Source organism: Rhamphochromis sp. 'chilingali' (assembly GCF_963969265.1).
Source record: "Rhamphochromis sp. 'chilingali' genome assembly, chromosome: 12".
Classification (NCBI taxonomy): Eukaryota; Metazoa; Chordata; class Actinopteri; order Cichliformes; family Cichlidae; genus Rhamphochromis; species Rhamphochromis sp. 'chilingali'.
Window position 1 is genome coordinate 24,711,614 of NC_137939.1, and position 18,729 is coordinate 24,730,342.

Below are 18,729 nucleotides of genomic sequence, written 5' to 3' on the forward strand. Positions count from 1 at the left end.
TTTTAGGACTGGAGAAAACATGAAAGACTTTTAAAATAATCAGTCTTACAGATGGAGGTGCCACGTCGACCAGAAATGTTTGACTTCCATGGAGTCTCCATGCTCAACGTCATCACTGACAACTGGGACAACATACAGAACTTCAAAGCAAGACCAGATGATATTCTTATCTCTACGTACCCTAAAGCAGGTACTGATGTGGTGTGTGCAAGAGTGTGGAGCTTATCTAATTATAAAATAACTTTTTTTGTTAAAAAATAATTTTAATGTTGGTGTCTGAGTTCATAGGATTCCCACTAAACACTATGCATCCACGAGTTCAGTGTTGACCTGAAAAATACTAAAATGATGCTGAGTGTCTTAATTTGGGTTATGGAGCTTATATCTTCATAGTTTGGTATCCCACTGAACAATATGCATCTATCTGTTTCAACCTCAGGAACCACATGGATCTCTTACATCATAGATCTTCTGTATTTTGAGAACATGGATCCGGATCATCAGACATCCATCCCTCTTCATGAAAGAGTGCCCTTCCTGGAGATTTCTGTACCTTCTCAACCTTTAGGTTGAATCTTGTGACCACCTTCAATTAGCCATATTTGTATTAAGTCAGAACCAAAAGTTAGTTTCACTTTGGTGTACTTGTACATTAAGGTATCATTAGAATTGTTCAGACAGAAAAATATTCCAAAAATGTTTGAAATAGGTTCAGTCTTTTTGTCTGACATCTGTTTTGCTTGCATGCCATCATTTTGTGACACGTTTTGTCAGAGTTAGTTATAATATAATGTAGTATAAGGTAGTATAGTATAATGTGTAGTAATTAATGTTGTTGATCTATGCTATAATAAAAAAGCCAATCATTGCATTTTAACAGTTACAAGTTACTCCTTCTTATCATTTAGGGAAAGACTTGGCAGACAAGCTTGATTGCAAATGATTCCTTCTTATCTCTACCTTACTCAGGTACCGATTTAGCAGACAAGCTTCCCACCACTCCTCGTCTCATTAAAACTCATCTACCAGTCCAGTTTGTACCAAAGTCCTTCTGGGAGCAGCGCTGCAGGGTAAAAATCATGCAAACCTGTAGAAATAGAGACATGGGATTTATGAAACCCACAGAGCATAATTTAGTTTTGCCTCTTTCTGTAGGTGGTTTATATGGCCCGCAATGCAAAAGACAATGCAGTGTCCTATTTCCACTTTAACTGCATGAACAGTGCCCTGCCAGAACCAGGAGACTGGAGCACATTTCTGCAGGACTTCATGGAGGGAAAGAGTGAGTTCTGTTTAGTTTCAGTGTAAAGGAAAAATAATATCATTATATTTCCCATGTTAACGTTCCTTTGTGTGTTGTTCTGTGTCTGCAGGGGTTTATGGATCGTGGTATGACCATGTGAACGGCTGGTGGGAGAAGAAGCAAACTTATTCAGATTTTCACTACATGTTCTATGAAGATTTGATTGAGGTACAGCACCGAGTTTGGCTAACGTGTGCCGACTGACAGTTATGTCATCTGCATCAACCACATTTTCACTCTTCATAGCAGTTCTTGCTTCCTCCTCACTAATCCTCTGAACTTCCTGATTCACTACCTGTTTTCCATCTGTCCGCTACCTCTCATATTCTTCGTTCATCAACTCCTCGGAGAACTCCTTACACTTTTCCACACACAATCTTTATTTGTTAGTACAGTTCCATCTCGATACCGATACTTAATCATCCTCACCTGCTACACATCCTTTCCAGCAAGATCCTTCTAGCAAGCAGGTGAGTGTTCCAGCTCCAGTAAGTCCTTTTACAGGTTACAGGTATTGATGGGACTGAAGGCAGGACAGAAATCCTCAAAGTCCCAGACAGAGCATAGAATAGGAATCCAGATGAGGAATGAAGTGGCTACAGCAGAGAGAACACAATATTGATTCATAGGAAACTAAGTGCAGAATTCTAACAATGAAAGTCTGATTACCATCACTGAGGTGAAGATGACCTGGTGGTGTTCTGCTGCCCACCCAGATATCAAATACAGTGGAGGAAGAAAGGAAGAAATGTCAAAGAAATGTAGTGCTCATTATCTGTTTCTGATACATAAACTTCAAATAAAGAGGACATTATTTTATCACAACACATGCACACATGCATAACGGTGCAAAATAGCCAGTTAATGAAATTTGCCTCTTTGGTAATGGTGCATTTTTTTCAGTTTTTGGCCTGAGGTAATAGCCTGTGGCTCTGTGGACTGTGATTGATCAATGGTTTGTAGTAAACCTTGTAGATGTAGTATCAGTTAAACATTAACCAGCTACAAGTGAGCATTTATTCATTGCCATCATTACTAATAATTAAGAAAAAAAAGATCAAATTTGACATCTTCAATTTGAAAATTCATAGAAAATAAAGAAACTCATAAATGAAATCTGTGTTTTTTTGTTAATCTCGAAGGTTTAAAATTTTAAGATGCATAAAAAAAAAAATCAAAATCAAAATTGTCACATATTGAAAGAGAAGTCTGTAAAATCCTAATATCTCCCAAGGAGAAATTCTTACACCAAATTTACTACAGACCAAAAGAAGAAAAATTAATAAAATTTAGAGATGAAACATCTCTTTTAAACTCATTCATATTTTCATTTATGTGAACAGGACTATGAAAAAGAAATAGACCGACTGTGTTCCTTCCTTGGTTTGTCTCCATCAGCTGAAGAGAAGGAAAGAATCAGAGCCAGTGTGACATTTGACAGCATGAAGCAAAACAAGATGACCAACTATTCCACAGCTCGCAAGCTGAACCACGAGGTTTCTCCTTTTATGAGAAAAGGTACAACTGCCTGCTGGGAAATTTTAGTTTTTTCTCAGTATAGGCACCAATATATGTTCAGTTTATTATTAGGATAATCAAATACTTTGAATGTTCTCCTTCTCCAGGAAAAGTTGGTGACTGGAAGAACCACTTCACTGTGGCTCAGAATGAGCAGTTTGATGAAGACTACAAGAAGAAGATGAAGAATCCTGATTTGAAGTTTCGCTGTGAAATTCAAAGAGGGGGCTAGAGCTGAGAAGTGATATGCAATTAAATAGTTAAGAATAAATCAAATATTAAGCCTGAACAACTGAATTCTCTTACATTGTGGTGCTGTTGGCTATCTACAGTGGGGCAAAAAAGTATTTAGTCAGCCACTGATTGTGCAAGTTCCCCCACCTAAAATGATGACAGAGGTCAGTAATTTGCACCAGAGGTACACTTCAACTGTGAGACACAGAATGTGAAAAAAAAAAATCCATGAATCCACATGGTAGGATTTGTAAAGAATTTATTCGTAAATCAGGGTGGAAAATAAGTATTTGGTCAATAACAAAAATACAACTCAATACTTTGTAACATAACCTTTGTTGACAATAACAGAGGTCAAACGTTCACTATAGGTCTTTACCAGGTTTGCACACACAGTAGCTGGTATTTTGGCCCATTCCTCCATGCAGATCTTCTCGAGAGCAGTGATGTTTTGGGGCTGTCGCCGAGCAACACGGACTTTCAACTCTCGCCACAGATTTTCTATGGGGTTGAGGTCTGGAGACTGGCTAGGCCACTCCAGGACTTTCAAATGCTTCTTACGGAGCCACTCCTTTGTTGCCCGGGCGGTGTGTTTTGGATCATTGTCATGTTGGAAGACCCAGCCTCGTTTCATCTTCAAAGTTCTCACTGATGGAAGGAGGTTTTGGCTCAAAATCTCACGATACATGGCCCCATTCATTATGTCCTTAACACGGATCAGTCGTCCTGTCCCCTTGGCAGAAAAACAGCCCCATAGCATAATGTTTCCACCCCCATGCTTCACAGTAGGTATGGTGTTCTTAGGATGCAACTCAGTATTCTTCTTCCTCCAAACACGACGAGTTGAGTTTATACCAAAAAGTTCTACTTTGGTTTCATCTGACCACATGACATTCACCCAGTCCTCTGCTGTATCATCCATGTGCTCTCTGGCAAACTTCAGACGGGCCTGGACATGCACTGGCTTCAGCAGCGGAACACGTCTGGCACTGCAGGATTTGATTCCCTGCCGTTGTAGTGTGTTACTGATGGTGACCTTTGTTACTTTGGTCCCAGCTCTCTGCAGGTCATTCACCAGGTCCCCCCGTGTGGTTCTGGGATCTTTGCTCACCATTCACCATTCTCATGATCATTTTGACCCCACGGGTTATTCATAGACTTGACAAAGGCATTTGACACTATAGATCATGATATATTAATAAGAAAACTGGAACGTTATGGTGTCAGAGGGGTAGTTTTAAATTGGGTCCGGAGTTATTTAAGTGACAGAAAGCAGTTTGTGAAAATAAATGGTGGTTGCTCCTTATGTATGGACATTGCTTGTGGTGTACCCCAAGGGTCAGTTTTGGGTCCAAAATTCTTCAACTTGTACATTAACGACATCTGTAAAGTGTCCAAAGTATTAAAAATGGTTCTCTTTGCTGATGATACAAACATTTTTTTGCTCTGGTGATGATCTGCAGAATTTATTGGAGGATATGACTAATGAAATAAGTAAAGTGAAGTTCTGGCTTGATAAAAACAAATTATCATTACATTTGAATAAATCTAAACTGATGTTATTTGGAAATAGTAGTTTAAATACAAATGCAAAGATTCAAATAAATGGTGTTGATATTGAAAGAGTCAGTGAAAATAAATTTCTGGGGGTAATAATAGATGAAAAACTTAACTGGAGAGCTCACGTAAGATATATTCATTCCAAAGTATCATGAAGCATTGCAGTACTAAACAAGGCAAAACAGGTATTCGACAGAACATCACTTCATATTCTCTACTGTTCACTGGTTTCACCATACTTAAGCTATTGTGCAGAGGTCTGGGGCAATAACTATAAAACCACATTACATTCACTTTTTACTCTTCAAAAGAAAGCAATTCGAATCATCCACAATGCAGGTTATAGGGAACATACAAACTCACTATTTTTGCAGTCTGAAATATTGAAAATTGACGATATAGTGAAATTCCAAACAGCACAAATTCTATTCAAAGCAAAAAATAAAGAACTGCCAGGTAATATTCAGAGTATGTTTTTTTTTGAAAGAAGGAAGTTATAATTTAAGGGGTTTTTGTAACTTCAAAACAATGAAGGTACGTACTACAAGAAAAGGCTTTTGTGTTTCTGTTCAAGGAGTGAAACTATGGAACAAACTGAATATGGAATTAAAGCAATGTCCAAACATAAAACTGTTCAAAAAGAGTTATAAAAATATGATCTTCTCGATCTATAAAGAAAAGGAAAATATTTAAATTAAGTGAATGTCTCTATTTAAAAACAAACAAACAAAAAATTCATGATGTGATATTATAGTATATAGTATATCAGAAATCTGTTCACTATTTTTATTACAAATTATATCAGTAAGGAAGCTGACTAAATATTCACTGATAATTTATGGGACAGGGGTGGGATTAAATAAGTGTATACTTCTTCCCACTCCCTTTCAACATGTAAATTAATCAGAATGTTTTTTTTGTATGTAATTTGTATAGTATTTTTTTTCTCTCTTATTTCTTTTCTAAATGTACTTGTATATTGTTCACATGTTGAAATAAATTACCAATCAATCAATCAATCAAGCTTGCGTGGAGCCCCAGATCGAGGGAGATTATCAGTGGTCTTGTATGTCTTCCATTTTCTGATGATTGCTCCCACAGTTGATTTTTTCACACCAAGCTGCTTGCCTATTGTAGATTCACTCTTCCCAGTCTGGTGCAGGTCTACAATGCTTTTCCTGGTGTCCTTCCAAAGCTCTTTGGTCTTGGCCATGGCGGAGTTTGGAGTCTGACTGTTTGAGGCTGTGGACAGGTGTCTTTTAAACAGATGATGAGTTCAAACAGGTGCCATTCATACAGGTAACGAGTGGGGGACAGAAAAGCTTCTTACAGAAGACGTTACAGGTCTGTGAGAGCCAGAGATTTTCCATGTTTGAGGTGACCAAATACTTATTTTCCACCCTAATTTACGAATAAATTCTTTACAAATCCTACCATGTGAATTCATGGATTTTTTTTTCACATTCTGTCTCTCACAGTTGAAGTGTACCTCTGGTGCAAATTACTGACCTCTGTCATCATTTTAAGTGGGGAAACTTGCACAATCGGTGGCTGACTAAATACTTTTTTGCCCCACTGTATCAGCTTAACCTCCCAGGACCTGGCATCCACATTTGTGGACATCACATTTCGGGTTGTGGAGACCAAACTACTAAATTTTGCTCTACAAAGGGCCTGATATCTACTAATGAGGACATTATACTGCCACTGTTCTATTGAAATTTAAAATGAATGTCCTCTTATGAGGATCCCATTTTTCTCAAAAACAAAAATCAGGTAAAAAAAAAAAAAATCAGCTAATCCTTTGTTTTTACATTCATCAGGTCCCAATCAGCCCAAATAGCAAAGAGAAATTAAAAATGCATGCCATGAAAGAGTTTGGGTCTTAGGAGGTTAAGAAAAAGGAGGATGAAGGAACATGTGTCATTTTTACTGAACATATTTAACTAACTGATTGTTAATGGTTAGTTTGTCTGACTTTATGCTACTGGGTTTGAAATTAAGAGACCCAGCTGGGCATGACGGTGGGAAGAAGCTGGAGTACCAGGAGCGAATCCACACAGGAACCAGAGTTCATTCTGTGTAATTTCCCAGCTTAAAAAACATTTATCCTCAACTTAAAAACTACACTACCTGAATAAACTAAACTTTGTTTATTTCTCAAATGAATATGTTCCAGTACTTAATAATTTGGCCACACATAAAGTGTAATGTGGGAATGTTGCCTATATAGAATCATAGGTCTGGTATAAATCAAAAAAGAGAAGCAGAAAACTTTTTACATTCACACAGTTATGGCAAGCAGCTCTCAGCTGTGTAGAGATAGTAGGCTGCTGTTGTATGTTGGATTTCATTTTTATTAAACACAGCCGTTTTAATTCTGTTAAAAGACTTGTGTTTTTATTCTTCTGTCATCGATGTGCAGGTTATTGCTGTGTTTACTCTTTTGTACAGCAAAACAATCAATCCAGCCTGCACCCTGTTCATTATTGATTTATTTATTTTGGTCGAGTTGAATGAACCTAGCTTATCTGACTTCATAGCACTGGATCAGTATAAATGCACACATTTCAGAAAATGGTGCGGTGTGTTCCAGTGAATAACAATGGTCTTTTGTTTGGAAGACAAAAAATGCTTACACGTGACTTTGAACAATATTCAACAGAATACACATGCCATGCTGTCTGATGTATATGTTTTAAATGTGCTGCATTTTTGCTTTTTCATTTGACATGTTAATGAACAGTAATAAAAATGTTATTTTTCTAACTTCTAACCTTATCCTTCTAAAGTTTGGTCCAAATATACTGAGCAAATACTGAACTCCTTCACTTTAGGTCTGAGTCATTGCTGAAATTAATGATTAAACCGTCGAGTCACGTGCCCTCTTCACAATTTCAGGATTACGTTAGTTGGTAGGAGTGATCCTAGATGGTAAGCAAGCTTTGTAATCATGTGTTACCAACATTAAATCTCTGCCTTTACTTTACAAAAATATTTTGTTTGCATTAAAATGTCCTTGTTTTAAATACTTAAACACTAAAATGTAACGAATGAAATAAATGTGTCTTATTCATTGTGGTTAGAGAACTCAGCTGGAGGGCAAATGTTGTAATTCTGGTGTTTCCTGATTCTACCAATGCTGGACTGCATCTTGTTTTTTATCATGTACTGTCAGCTGACTGTTTTTGCACTTACTTGAATGAACCTCTTTGTGACTAACATGACCGATATTCACAGAGCAATGTTAATATTATTCAGAGTTTTATTAAGCTAGTACAACAAACAAAAAAACAAGGTGAGCAACACAAAGCTCAGGCAGAATCCAGACAGACAAGGTCCAAACTGCAATCAGAAAGTGAATACTAAAAACATAAATGCTCTCATAAAAAAGAAAACACTACAGTTGCAAAGGTTAAACTGGCAAAGGTGATGATGGTAAGTTAGAGGTATAATTTCAGTAGGACTTATTAGTGGTGCAGGAACAAATCGTCTTCACTAAACCTGGAAACAACAACCAAACAAACAGCAGAGACAGCAACTCCAGAATGTTGAATTAATAGATTAATGCAGACCTTCATCAGATCTCTTATTAAAAGAAGAAACCAAATCAAGCACCTGGATTCTTCCATGACTTTAAATCACAGATGAGCTGCAACAGTGTGTGACCGAAAGAGTCCCGATGAAACTTCTAGTTTCAGCATAGTCATCAACTCTGGTTTTAAAAACCAGAGGTTGCAAAACATAAGTTACCGTGCAAGTAACAGAAGGATGGGGAAAACATGAAAGACAACTTCATTTTAAAAACAAGTAATTCTCACAGATGGAGGGGCTACATCGGCCAGAACTGTTTGACTTCCATGGAGTCTCCATGACCAACGCTTTCACTGACAACTGGGACAACGTACAGAACTTCAAAGCAAGACCAGATGATATTGTTATCGCTACGTACCCTAAAGCAGGTTTGTTAGTTAGTTAGTTACTTACTTAGGCTATAAAATTGTTAGTGCTTTTTAAATAACATTTTCCCATTTTAATGTTAACGTGCAAGTTAATAGGTTTCCGACTTTACAGTGTGCATTGGCTGAAAGACACTATAAGGATGCTATCTGACTGTGTTCATTTGGATTATGGGGCTTATATCATCATGTGCTGATATCACACCAAACAATATGCATTTATCTGTTTCGCACCCAGGAACCACATGGGTCTCTTACATCATAGATCTTCTTTATTTTGGGCACATGGGTCCAGCTCGTCAGACATCCATCCCTCTTCATGACAGAGTGCCCTTTCTGGAGCTCTACGTACCTTTTCTACCTTCAGGTTGAATCTTGTGACCACCTTCAATTAGCCATATTTGTATTAGACCAGATCCAAAAGCTCAATGTCCTAATTTCACTTTGGTACTTATTTGTCATTAGAACTGTTCAGTCAAAAGGAAATTCAAAAAACATTCTGAATCAGGTTACAAATAGTTACAACTACAAATACAGCCTTGTTCAATAGCTTTGTGATGGTTCTGGCAGTTTTATTGGTGTGTAAATCTGTTAAGTTAGTCATAGCACCTCAAAAACACAATGTTTGGGCAATTCATGTTGTTGATCTGTGGTCTATAAAGAAATCTATCTTTGCATGTTCTGTTGCAAACGGTTCCTTCTTATCTCTACCTTACTCAGGTACCGATTTGGCAGACAAACTTCCCACCACTCCTCGTCTCATTAAAACTCATCTTCCAGTCCAGTTTGTACCAAAGTCCTTCTGGGAGCAGCGCTGCAGGGTAAAAGCACACATACCTGTAGTCATAGAGACATGGGATTTATGAAACCCACAGAGTATAATTCAGCGTTTCCTCTTTTTGTAGGTGGTCTATGTGGCCCGCAATGCAAAAGACAATGCAGTGTCCTATTTTCACTTTGAACGCATGAACAGTGGCATGCCAGAACCAGGAGACTGGAGCACCTTCCTGCAGGACTTCATGGAGGGAAAGAGTGAGTTTAATTTATTTTTAGTGTTAAGGACAAAACATATTATCACATTTCCTGTATAAACATTCCTTTGTGTGTTGTTCTGTGTCTGCAGAGGTTTTTGGATCGTGGTATGACCATGTGAACGGCTGGTGGGAGAAGAAACAAACTCATTCAAATTTTCACTACATGTTCTATGAAGATTTGATTGAGGTACAGTAAGTTTGGCTAACATGTGTGCCATTTTTGACAGAGATCTTAATATTTAAAATTATCATATAACAAAGGATGTTAAATATGAGGCTGCAAGGCAGGAGGAAAATGTGAAAACCAGAAAGAGTATTCATGGATTTAGTAAAAGAGGACATATGTGTATGATAGAGGAGGATGCTAGGGATAGGGGAGATGATCCACTTTGTCATCCATTGCAAACAAAAAGTGGCACAAAGTCAGTCCCTGAAATAATTTGCATCTTGAACCTATTTCTCACACCTACTGACCGACTTACTGTCCTCATAAATGTTGTGCACCACCCTCACAAACTACTCCCCTGAATTCCTCATAGAGTACCACAGTTCCTCTCTTGTCTCCCACATATGCCCTCTCCACATCCACAAAGATACAGAGCAACTACTTTTGACCTTCTCTACACTCTCCAAGCAAACATTACATCTGTAGTGCTCTGTCTGCTGCTCTCACTGCTGCTCGTTGATCGCCACCTCTCTTCTTAATCTAGCTTCAGTCACTCTTTCCCATATGTTCATGCTATGGATCATTAACTTTATCCCTCTGTAGTTACCACAGCTCTGTACATCCCCTTGTTCTTGAAAACACATCTTCTCCATTTCTCAGGCAACTCTCATTCTCCAGGATGTTAAACAATTTGATTAAAAAGTCCACTCCTCTCTCTTGTAGACATCTCCATACCTCCACAGGTATGTCATCTGGACCACCTGCCTTTCCACTCTTCATCCACTTCATAGATGCACTACTTCTTCTGCATGTCCTGATTCACTATAAGTCCTCAATCCAATCTCCTTCCTCTCTTCTCCTCATTCATTAACTCAGCATATTCTCCTCACTTGTTAATACATTTCTGTCTCTATCCTTAACCGCCCGCCTAACCAATCGATAGGCGTTTATTGTTAACCCAGCCCCTGACCTGTTTGGTATGGAAATCTTAATTTTGAAAATCTGCATATTTGATCTGGCAAAGATTGGGTTATGTCTGAAAACTGTAGTTCGCTGAATTGTTTCTGATGCATAAACTGCAAAAAAAGAAAACCTCAGATCCGAGGTTTAATAATAATAAATAAAATACAAAGAATGGTCAAAGTCTGACGTCTTTAAATTGAAAAGTCACAGAGAATGAACAAAGACACAGACAACTAAAATGTGTTTTCACATGTCAATTTATATTTTCCCTAGTGCTATGAATAAATAGCACTAGAGAGCAGAAGAAAAAAAAAAACATACATTCCATGTTGGAGTGAACTGTCCCTTCTAAACTTATTCATATTTTCAATATTGATGTTAACAGGACTATGAAAAAGAAATAGACCGACTGTGTTCCTTCCTTGGTTTGTCTCCTTCAGTTGAAGAGAAGGAAAGAGTCAGAGCCAGTGTGACGTTTGACAGCATGAAACAAAACAAGATGACCAACTATTCCACAGTTCCTGTGATGAACCAAGAGGTGTCTCCTTTCATGAGAAAAGGTACAACTGCCTGCTGGGCAACATTTGTTTCTCAGTATTTGCGCAGTCCAGTAGTGCTGATCAAATACACTTTTTCTTACACCCTGTCCCGTCTGGCAGCTTTTGTGATCAGAATTGTGATCTAAATGAACTGTGGTGCCAGCCCCAGCCCCAGCCACACACACACACACACACACACACACACACACACACACACACACACACACACACACACACACACACACACACACACAGAGACCATTTACTCACTCACTTTCACCCACTAATGACACATGACACACACAAACACTTAATGTTGAAGGAGTGTTAGGTGGGTGTGTCGTGGAGCATGAGCGTACAGGACAAGTATGACTGTGGGACTGATCAAACACTCTGAATGTTCTCTTTCTCCAGGGAAAGTTGGTGACTGGAAGAACCACTTCACTGTGGCTCAGAATGAGCAGTTTGATGAAGACTACAAGAAGAAGATGAAGAATCCTGATCTAAAGTTTCGCTGTGAAATTTAGAGCCCTGGCTGAGCGTGATGGAGCTCTGAAGTTAACTAGTTGAGGATAAATCAAGTGTTGAGACAGATTAATTAGTATCCCTATTGTAGTATTAGTATTCCTATATTATAATGCTTATCCAGTTCAAGGTTGTGTGGCGACTCGAGCCCATCTCAGCTATCATAGGGTGAGGCAACAGTGCTAACCAACACACAACCATGGTGCCAAATAACGTATTAACTGAAATTAATTTGATTTTTTTATTTGATATGCTCCCATTTTGATTGTATTCAAAGAGATGCAAAAATGTCTGTTATTGTTATTATGTCTGTTATTGTTATTATCCTTGGATAGCATGCTGTTCAGTAGTGTGTTTACTGTTTTGTGCAACAAAATAACCAAAACTGTTTGCGATTTTTGCTGATAGCATTGAATTAACAGATTTAATCTGGTTTATCTGAATTTATACTACTGGGTCTGGCATTAAAAAGCCCAGCTAGGCATGATGGAGCATTGAACAGATGTGTGCATGTCCCAACAAATAAATAAAAATATATGTATGGATCATCAGAATTAACCACAATTTAACTGACATTCGTTTTGCTGTTTTTGCACTAACCATTCAGTAACAAATAAAGAATAAAAAGGTATATGGTAAATAGAGTTGTAAATATAGACACAACACACAGACCTGGTATGAATCAAGCAAAAGAAGTAGAAAAGAGTGCTTTGCATTGCGGGCCACATAGACCAAGAGAGCTAGCATTCTCAGTCTTCTCATCTTCTTATTGTTATGTTGGGATGTTCAGAATAATTACATACAGCTTTTTAAAATATAATGAAAACCTCTCTTGCACTTCTTCAAAACAAGGCTGATGCTGAAACTTTTCAATGTGAACGGGACTGTGGCGAAAGAATAGGCGGACTGTGTTCCTTCCTTGATTTGTCTCCATAAGCTGAAGAAAAAGAAAACAGCCAGAGCCGGTGTGACCTTAGACAATATAAATCAAAACAAAATGACCGACTACTCCACCTTCCAAACAATGAACCAGACTGTGTTGCCTTTCATAAGACCTGTGCACTCATACAGGTTTTGTTGCTTTTTTCTTTGGTCTGATCTCACTGTATACTATTGTGTTCATGTTTGAACAGCAATACTCACAGACACACATCTAAGGAAGTTGTGCAGTGTGTTTAAGTGAACGTTGTGCAACAAACAGATTTCTTTCTTCTGGAAGATCCAGACCCAACCGCAGTACAGAAATACTCAGCTTGGTGAGTGTGTAGTACATCAAGTAATATTCACTAGAACAAACATGCTAGACTGAAAGATGTGTATCTTTTAAAACTGTGGTGCTTTTTTGTTTTTGTTTGGCGTAAATGGCCAGAAAAATCAAACTTTTCTAACTTCATGCTCACTCACTATATGTCTGAGTCACTGCTGACATTAATGGTTAAACCGGCGAGTCACGCCTCTTGTTCACAATTTCAAGATTATGTCAGTCAGCAGGAGTAACGCAAGAAGGTAAGCAAGCTTCAGGATGTTTAGTCCCCAACAATAAATCTGTGGTTTTTACTTTATATACAAGTTATTTTATCTAGAAAACAAAATAAATATAAATGTTTATTATCTCTTTTTTTTTTTTATTTAATTTGAATATTGATTAAGTTATTCTTTAAATTTCACCATGTGTCTTGCTTAGTGTGGTTGGTGAACACAGCTGAAAGGAAAATGTTGTAATTCTTGTGTTTCTCAGTTTTACCAATGCTGCAGTGTGTACTTTGACCTCTGGTTGTATGGCAAGCTGTTATTTATTATTTATTTATTATTTTTTATAAATCTCTGTTAACCCTAAAATCATCAACTAATTAATAATTATTATTACATTAACTACTGATTTTTTTTTATTGCAATTACTAGTTTAATTTTACTGATGACTCGTTATACCATCTTGCATCATGTCAATATGCCCAATATTCACAATTTCAAAATAATGTTAAGTTAGTTTAAAGCAACACAAAACCACGTGAGCAAACCAACAGAAGGCTGAGGCAGGAGCAGTCCTAGTAAAAACATAAAAACTAAAAAGCAGTAACACTGCAGTCACAAAGGTTAAAGTGGCAAAGGTGGTGTTGGTGAACTTACAGGTATAATTACTGTAGAGCTGATTAGTGGTGCAGGATCAAGCAGAAACAGCAGCTCCAGAATCTTAGATTAGCAAACTCTAACACTGGGATTTACACTTTATCAGATTATGAGATCTGTTATTAAAACGAGAAACTGGATGTGATTCTGATCCTTAAACTGATCTTTAAACTGAATCATAGCCATTAAATGTATATCAGAGGTGCCTTTAACATGCAAATTCCAGTTTAGCATTTTGTTCATCACCTCTGATGTTTAAAACCTGAGGTCACAAGCTAGAGCTACATCTGCCACTGCATGATGATAATCAGTCAATAGTCCACAGCATGAAGCATATACTGTTTAAATTATTTTTTTTTTTATAACATAAAGTGTTAAATGAAGGCATATATTAGGATTAGAGTGATTTTCTTTTACACTTCTGTGCTATCGTGCCACTTTCTGCCAAAAACCTCCCTCTGCTGGCCGTTAAAAATAATACAGATTTAAGGATTTACTTTTGCAGATAATCTGTTATTTCAATCAAAGACCCACAAACAGTTTTTTAAATGTGGACAGTTCCCAAGGACCTTTTTTTTTAACTTCCAGTGCCTCTCTTATGGAACAAAAAAGCATCATGTTTTCTAGACCGATGGAAGTTAAAAATATCACTTCTGATCTGTGGGGGGAGAAGTCAGCCTACGCAGTTGTTAAAAATGTTTTAAGCATAGCTTTATGTTGTTGCACAAGTAAGGACTGGAGAAAACACGACATACACTTTGATTTTAAGGGCAAATCATTCTCACAGATGGAGCTGCCACCTCGCCCACAACTGTTTGACTTCAATGGAGTCTCCATGACCAACATCTTCACTGACAATTGGGACAATGTACAGAACTTCAAAGCAAGACCGGATGATATTCTTATCGCAACTTACCCTAAAGCAGGTACTGATCTGTATATAAAAGTATGGAGCTTATGTAATCATAGTATTTTTTTGTGTGTGCACACACCCCACTTTTCAGTTATTTATTTGTAAAAAATGTTTGGAATCATGTATGATTTTCGTTCCACTTCTCACGTGTGCACCACTTTGTGTTGGTCTTTCACGTGGAATTCCAATAAAATTGATTCATGTTTGTGGCTGTAATGTGACAAAATGTGGAAAAGTTCAAGGGGGCCGAATACTTTTGGAAGCCACTGTATGTTTACAGCTAAACATAAAACATTTTGTCCATTTCAACCTCAGGAACCACGTGGGTCTCTTACATCCTAGATCTTCTGTATTTTGGGAACATGAGTCCAGACTGTCAGACATCCATCCCTGTTCATGACAGAGTTCCCTTCCTGGAGATCTGCGCACCTCCTCTACCTTCAGGTTGAATCACATGTCCACTGTCACTTTAAAATACATCAGACAATTACAATGTTTAGTATATTAACCTGTGGTATCTAATCCTCCTGATAATTCAGGTGCAGACCTGGCAGACAAGCTTCCCACCACTCCTCGTCTCATTAAAACTCATCTACCAGTCCAGTTTGTACCAAAGTCCTTCTGGGAGCAGCGCTGCAAGGTCTTGCACATACACCCATAGCCACACAGATATGTGATTTATGAAACTCCCAGACCATAAATTAGTTTTATCTCTTTCTGTAGGTGGTCTATGTGGCCCGCAATGCAAAGGACAATGCAGTGTCCTATTTCCACTTTGACCGCATGAACCTTATCCAGCCAGAACCAGGAGACTGGAGCAGCTATCTGCAGGGTTTCATGGAGGGAAAGAGTGAGTTCAGTGTAGTTTTACAGCAAAGAGACCACACTATTTCATTTCCTGTATAAACATTCCTTTGTGTATTGTTCTGTGGCTTCAGGGGTTTTTGGATCCTGGTATGACCATGTGAACGGCTGGTGGGAGAAGAAGCAAAGTTATTCAAATCTCCACTACATGTTCTATGAAGATTTGATTGAGGTGAGCTGGGCTAACATGTGTACCATTTCCAACTGAGCTCTAACACTTTGTTTAATCATCACACGCCTTTTAGAAGATGCTTAAAATGCCAAACCAAACTCTCAGTTCAACTCAGAAATACTGTCTAAAAATGACATGCATCAATATTCTAATCCAATTACTACATTTTTCTGATGATACGTGGTAATATTTCTCAAACCAGGCTGTATTTTATTCGTTCTTCGAGCACTGGGTGGTGTGCATTTTAATTCCACAGTGCAAGAAAAGCCAGCCAGAGCTGCAGATGGGTGTACAAAGAAAAAAAGCTATGACTCGTGAAGACTTTATAATGTTTGGTATCTCTGAAATTCACTGATTGCAAAAATTTCTCTAAACCATGTCCAGTATATTTTGTTAATTGAATCCTTTTTGATGCATAAGTAACAAATAGAGAACACACTATTTTCCACCAAATCCTCATCCAGCAAACATCTCTGCTATGTGAAGGGGAAATCCCCACTCAGCATACACATATGCACACTAAAATGTGGGACCTGGCCAGTCAGCCAGCAAGATTTTTCCTCTTGTGTTCCTGGCAACATATCAGTTTTTAGCCTGAGATGCTAACCGTCTGTGTGGACTGTATTGGATCAATGATTTGTTGTAAACCTTGTAGACTTATTACCAAAAGTTTAAACATTTATGAATGTGCTACAAGTGAGTATTTATCTATTATCAACATTACTAAACCACAGATAAAGTAAATTAATTTATTGCATGCTAATCTAAAGGTTCTGAAATTTAGGAAACACAAAAGGGTAGAAAAAAATCATATCTAATTTTAATGTGAACAGGACTCTGAGCAAGAAATAGACCGACTGTGTTCCTTCCTTGGTTTGTCTCCATCACCTGAAGAGAAGGAAAGAGTCAGAGCCAGTGTGACGTTTGACAGCATGAAACAAAACAAGATGACCAACTATACTTCAGTTCCAGTGATGAACCACAAGGTGTCTCCTTTCATGAGAAAAGGTACAACTTCCTGCTGGGCAACATTTTTTTTCCTCTATATCTATATCAGTGTGTGCTCCATTTATCATTAGGTTAATCAAATACTCTGAATGTTCTCCTTCTCCAGGGAAAGTTGGTGACTGGAAGAACCACTTCACTGTGGCCCAGAATGAGCAGTTTGATGAAGACTACAAGAAGAAGATGAAGAATCCTGATTTAAAGTTTCGCTGTGAAATTTAAAGCCCCAGCTGGGCATGATGGAGTTCTGATCTGATGTAAGTTAAGAAAAATCAAATGTTATACTTGATTTATGTAATTTTCTTCCACTGTGATGCAGATGCATATAAATAACAAAACATGAAAAACAATTCATTGACACTGAGGTTTAACCAGAATAATAAAGAATTAAAAAAAATCACCAGTATGTCTCTTCTACTTGGGCCACAGCCTTTTGATGATGAAACTCTTTAATATGAACAGGGCTCTGAACAAGAAATACACAGACTGTGTCTTTATGAAATATGGATGGGCATGATGGAGCTCTGATGTGATATTTGTGTCAAGGAATACATTTTTAATTTTATCAACATAACTATACAACTATATAACATAAAGACTTAGTGGAGGCCATGTATCCACAATGTTATGCTCATAGACATAAATCAGACCATAAACAATGATTGTGACTGAAATTAAACTTTAACCATCGAGCTTAACTTTCTCTCGAGACATACGGTGAACTTATGACGAAGCTTTGTCTTTCTACGAAGTAGAACTGTAGCAATGTCCTCCTTCTCAACATCCATGAATCCTCTCTGTGGTCTTCCTCTTTTCATCCTGCCCTGCCCAGCTTCACATTCAACATCCTCTGCCCAACATATCCACTATCCCTCCTCTGCACATATCCAAAGAATCTCAGCTTTTCCTCTCTAACCAACCACAGCCTCAAATCTTCTTTTTGTGATGCCACTAACATCAAACTATACATCATAGTCTTGTTGTTATCCTTCTGTCACAAATCACCTGTGAAACTCTTCATCTCTCTTTATACCATCCTTTCCTTTGGATGATTGACCCCATGTATTTAAACTTGTCCACGTGTCTCCCTCTCATTCACAGTATTCTACTGGTTGCTTCTGTTGACTATATTTCCTCTTCTCTCCAGAGCATACCTCCACCTCCCCCAGGCTCTCTTCTACCTCCTCCCTATTCTCCCTACAGATCATATCATAGTCCATGAAGACTCACATCTAACCTCATCTGTCAGCAGTTCAGCTTTCAGTCCCATGACCACTACAAACAAGAAGGGACTGAGAGGTGATCCCTGATGTAATCCCACCCCTGCCTTAATCCTAACTGTCACTCCAGCTCCACTGCTCACTACTATCTCAATGTCCTCATAAATGTCACATACTTCTCTGTCACTCCTGACTTTCTCATTTAGTACCACAGTTCCTCTCTTGGCACCATATTAAATGCTGTCTCCAGATCCATAAAGACACAGTGAAAGTCCTTCTGCATGTTTTTCTACACTTCTCTATCAACACCCTCAAGAGAAACATCTGCAGTGCTCTGTCTCAGCATGAAGCCATATAGCTGCTCATTGATCATCTCCTTTGTTCTTGACTTAGATTCACAGTTATTTCACATATCTTAATGCTATGACTCATTAACTTTATCTCTCTGTAGTTACTACAGCTCTGCACATCACCTTTGTGCTTTAAAAGTGGTAACGTACACTTCTGCTCCATTCCTCAAGTGACTCTCATTCTCCAAGATATTTGTTAAACAATCTGATTAAAAGGTCCTAGACTTCTCCACACCTCCACAGGTATGTCATCTGGACCACCTGCCTTTCCACTTTT

General features: G+C 38.0%; 2 protein-coding genes across 2 annotated transcripts; both read left to right on the forward strand.

Annotated features, from left to right (window-relative positions):
* Positions 1-51: 51 nt before the first annotated feature.
* Positions 52-3,053, forward strand: LOC308407313 (cytosolic sulfotransferase 3-like; the record flags this gene model as incomplete). The annotated part of the gene is made up of 7 exons (XM_080898883.1): positions 52-190; positions 440-568; positions 970-1,070; positions 1,156-1,282; positions 1,374-1,471; positions 2,647-2,821; positions 2,929-3,053. The coding sequence occupies 7 exons, from the start codon at positions 52-54 to the stop codon at positions 3,051-3,053; spliced, it is 894 nt and encodes a 297-aa protein (XP_080755009.1).
* Positions 3,054-7,530: 4,477 nt separating this feature from the next.
* Positions 7,531-17,327, forward strand: LOC308407314 (uncharacterized protein). The gene is made up of 17 exons (XM_080898884.1): positions 7,531-7,549; positions 8,439-8,577; positions 8,813-8,941; positions 9,295-9,395; positions 9,480-9,606; positions 9,698-9,795; positions 11,123-11,297; positions 11,691-11,792; positions 12,739-12,766; positions 13,003-13,057; positions 14,716-14,854; positions 15,157-15,285; positions 15,381-15,481; positions 15,565-15,691; positions 15,780-15,877; positions 16,711-16,885; positions 16,992-17,327. Exons 1-17 carry the CDS (start codon positions 7,547-7,549, stop codon positions 17,102-17,104), a joined length of 1,839 nt encoding a protein of 612 aa, XP_080755010.1. The 5' UTR covers positions 7,531-7,546; the 3' UTR covers positions 17,105-17,327.
* The last annotated feature ends 1,402 nt before the right edge of the window (positions 17,328-18,729 follow it).

Coding starts and splice junctions, on each gene's coding strand:
- LOC308407314 (XM_080898884.1), top strand. Junction 9,396..9,479: donor TCTGGGAGCAGCGCTGCAGG/GTAAAAGCACAC, acceptor CTCTTTTTGTAG/GTGGTCTATGTGGCCCGCAA. Junction 15,878..16,710: donor TCTATGAAGATTTGATTGAG/GTGAGCTGGGCT, acceptor TAATGTGAACAG/GACTCTGAGCAAGAAATAGA.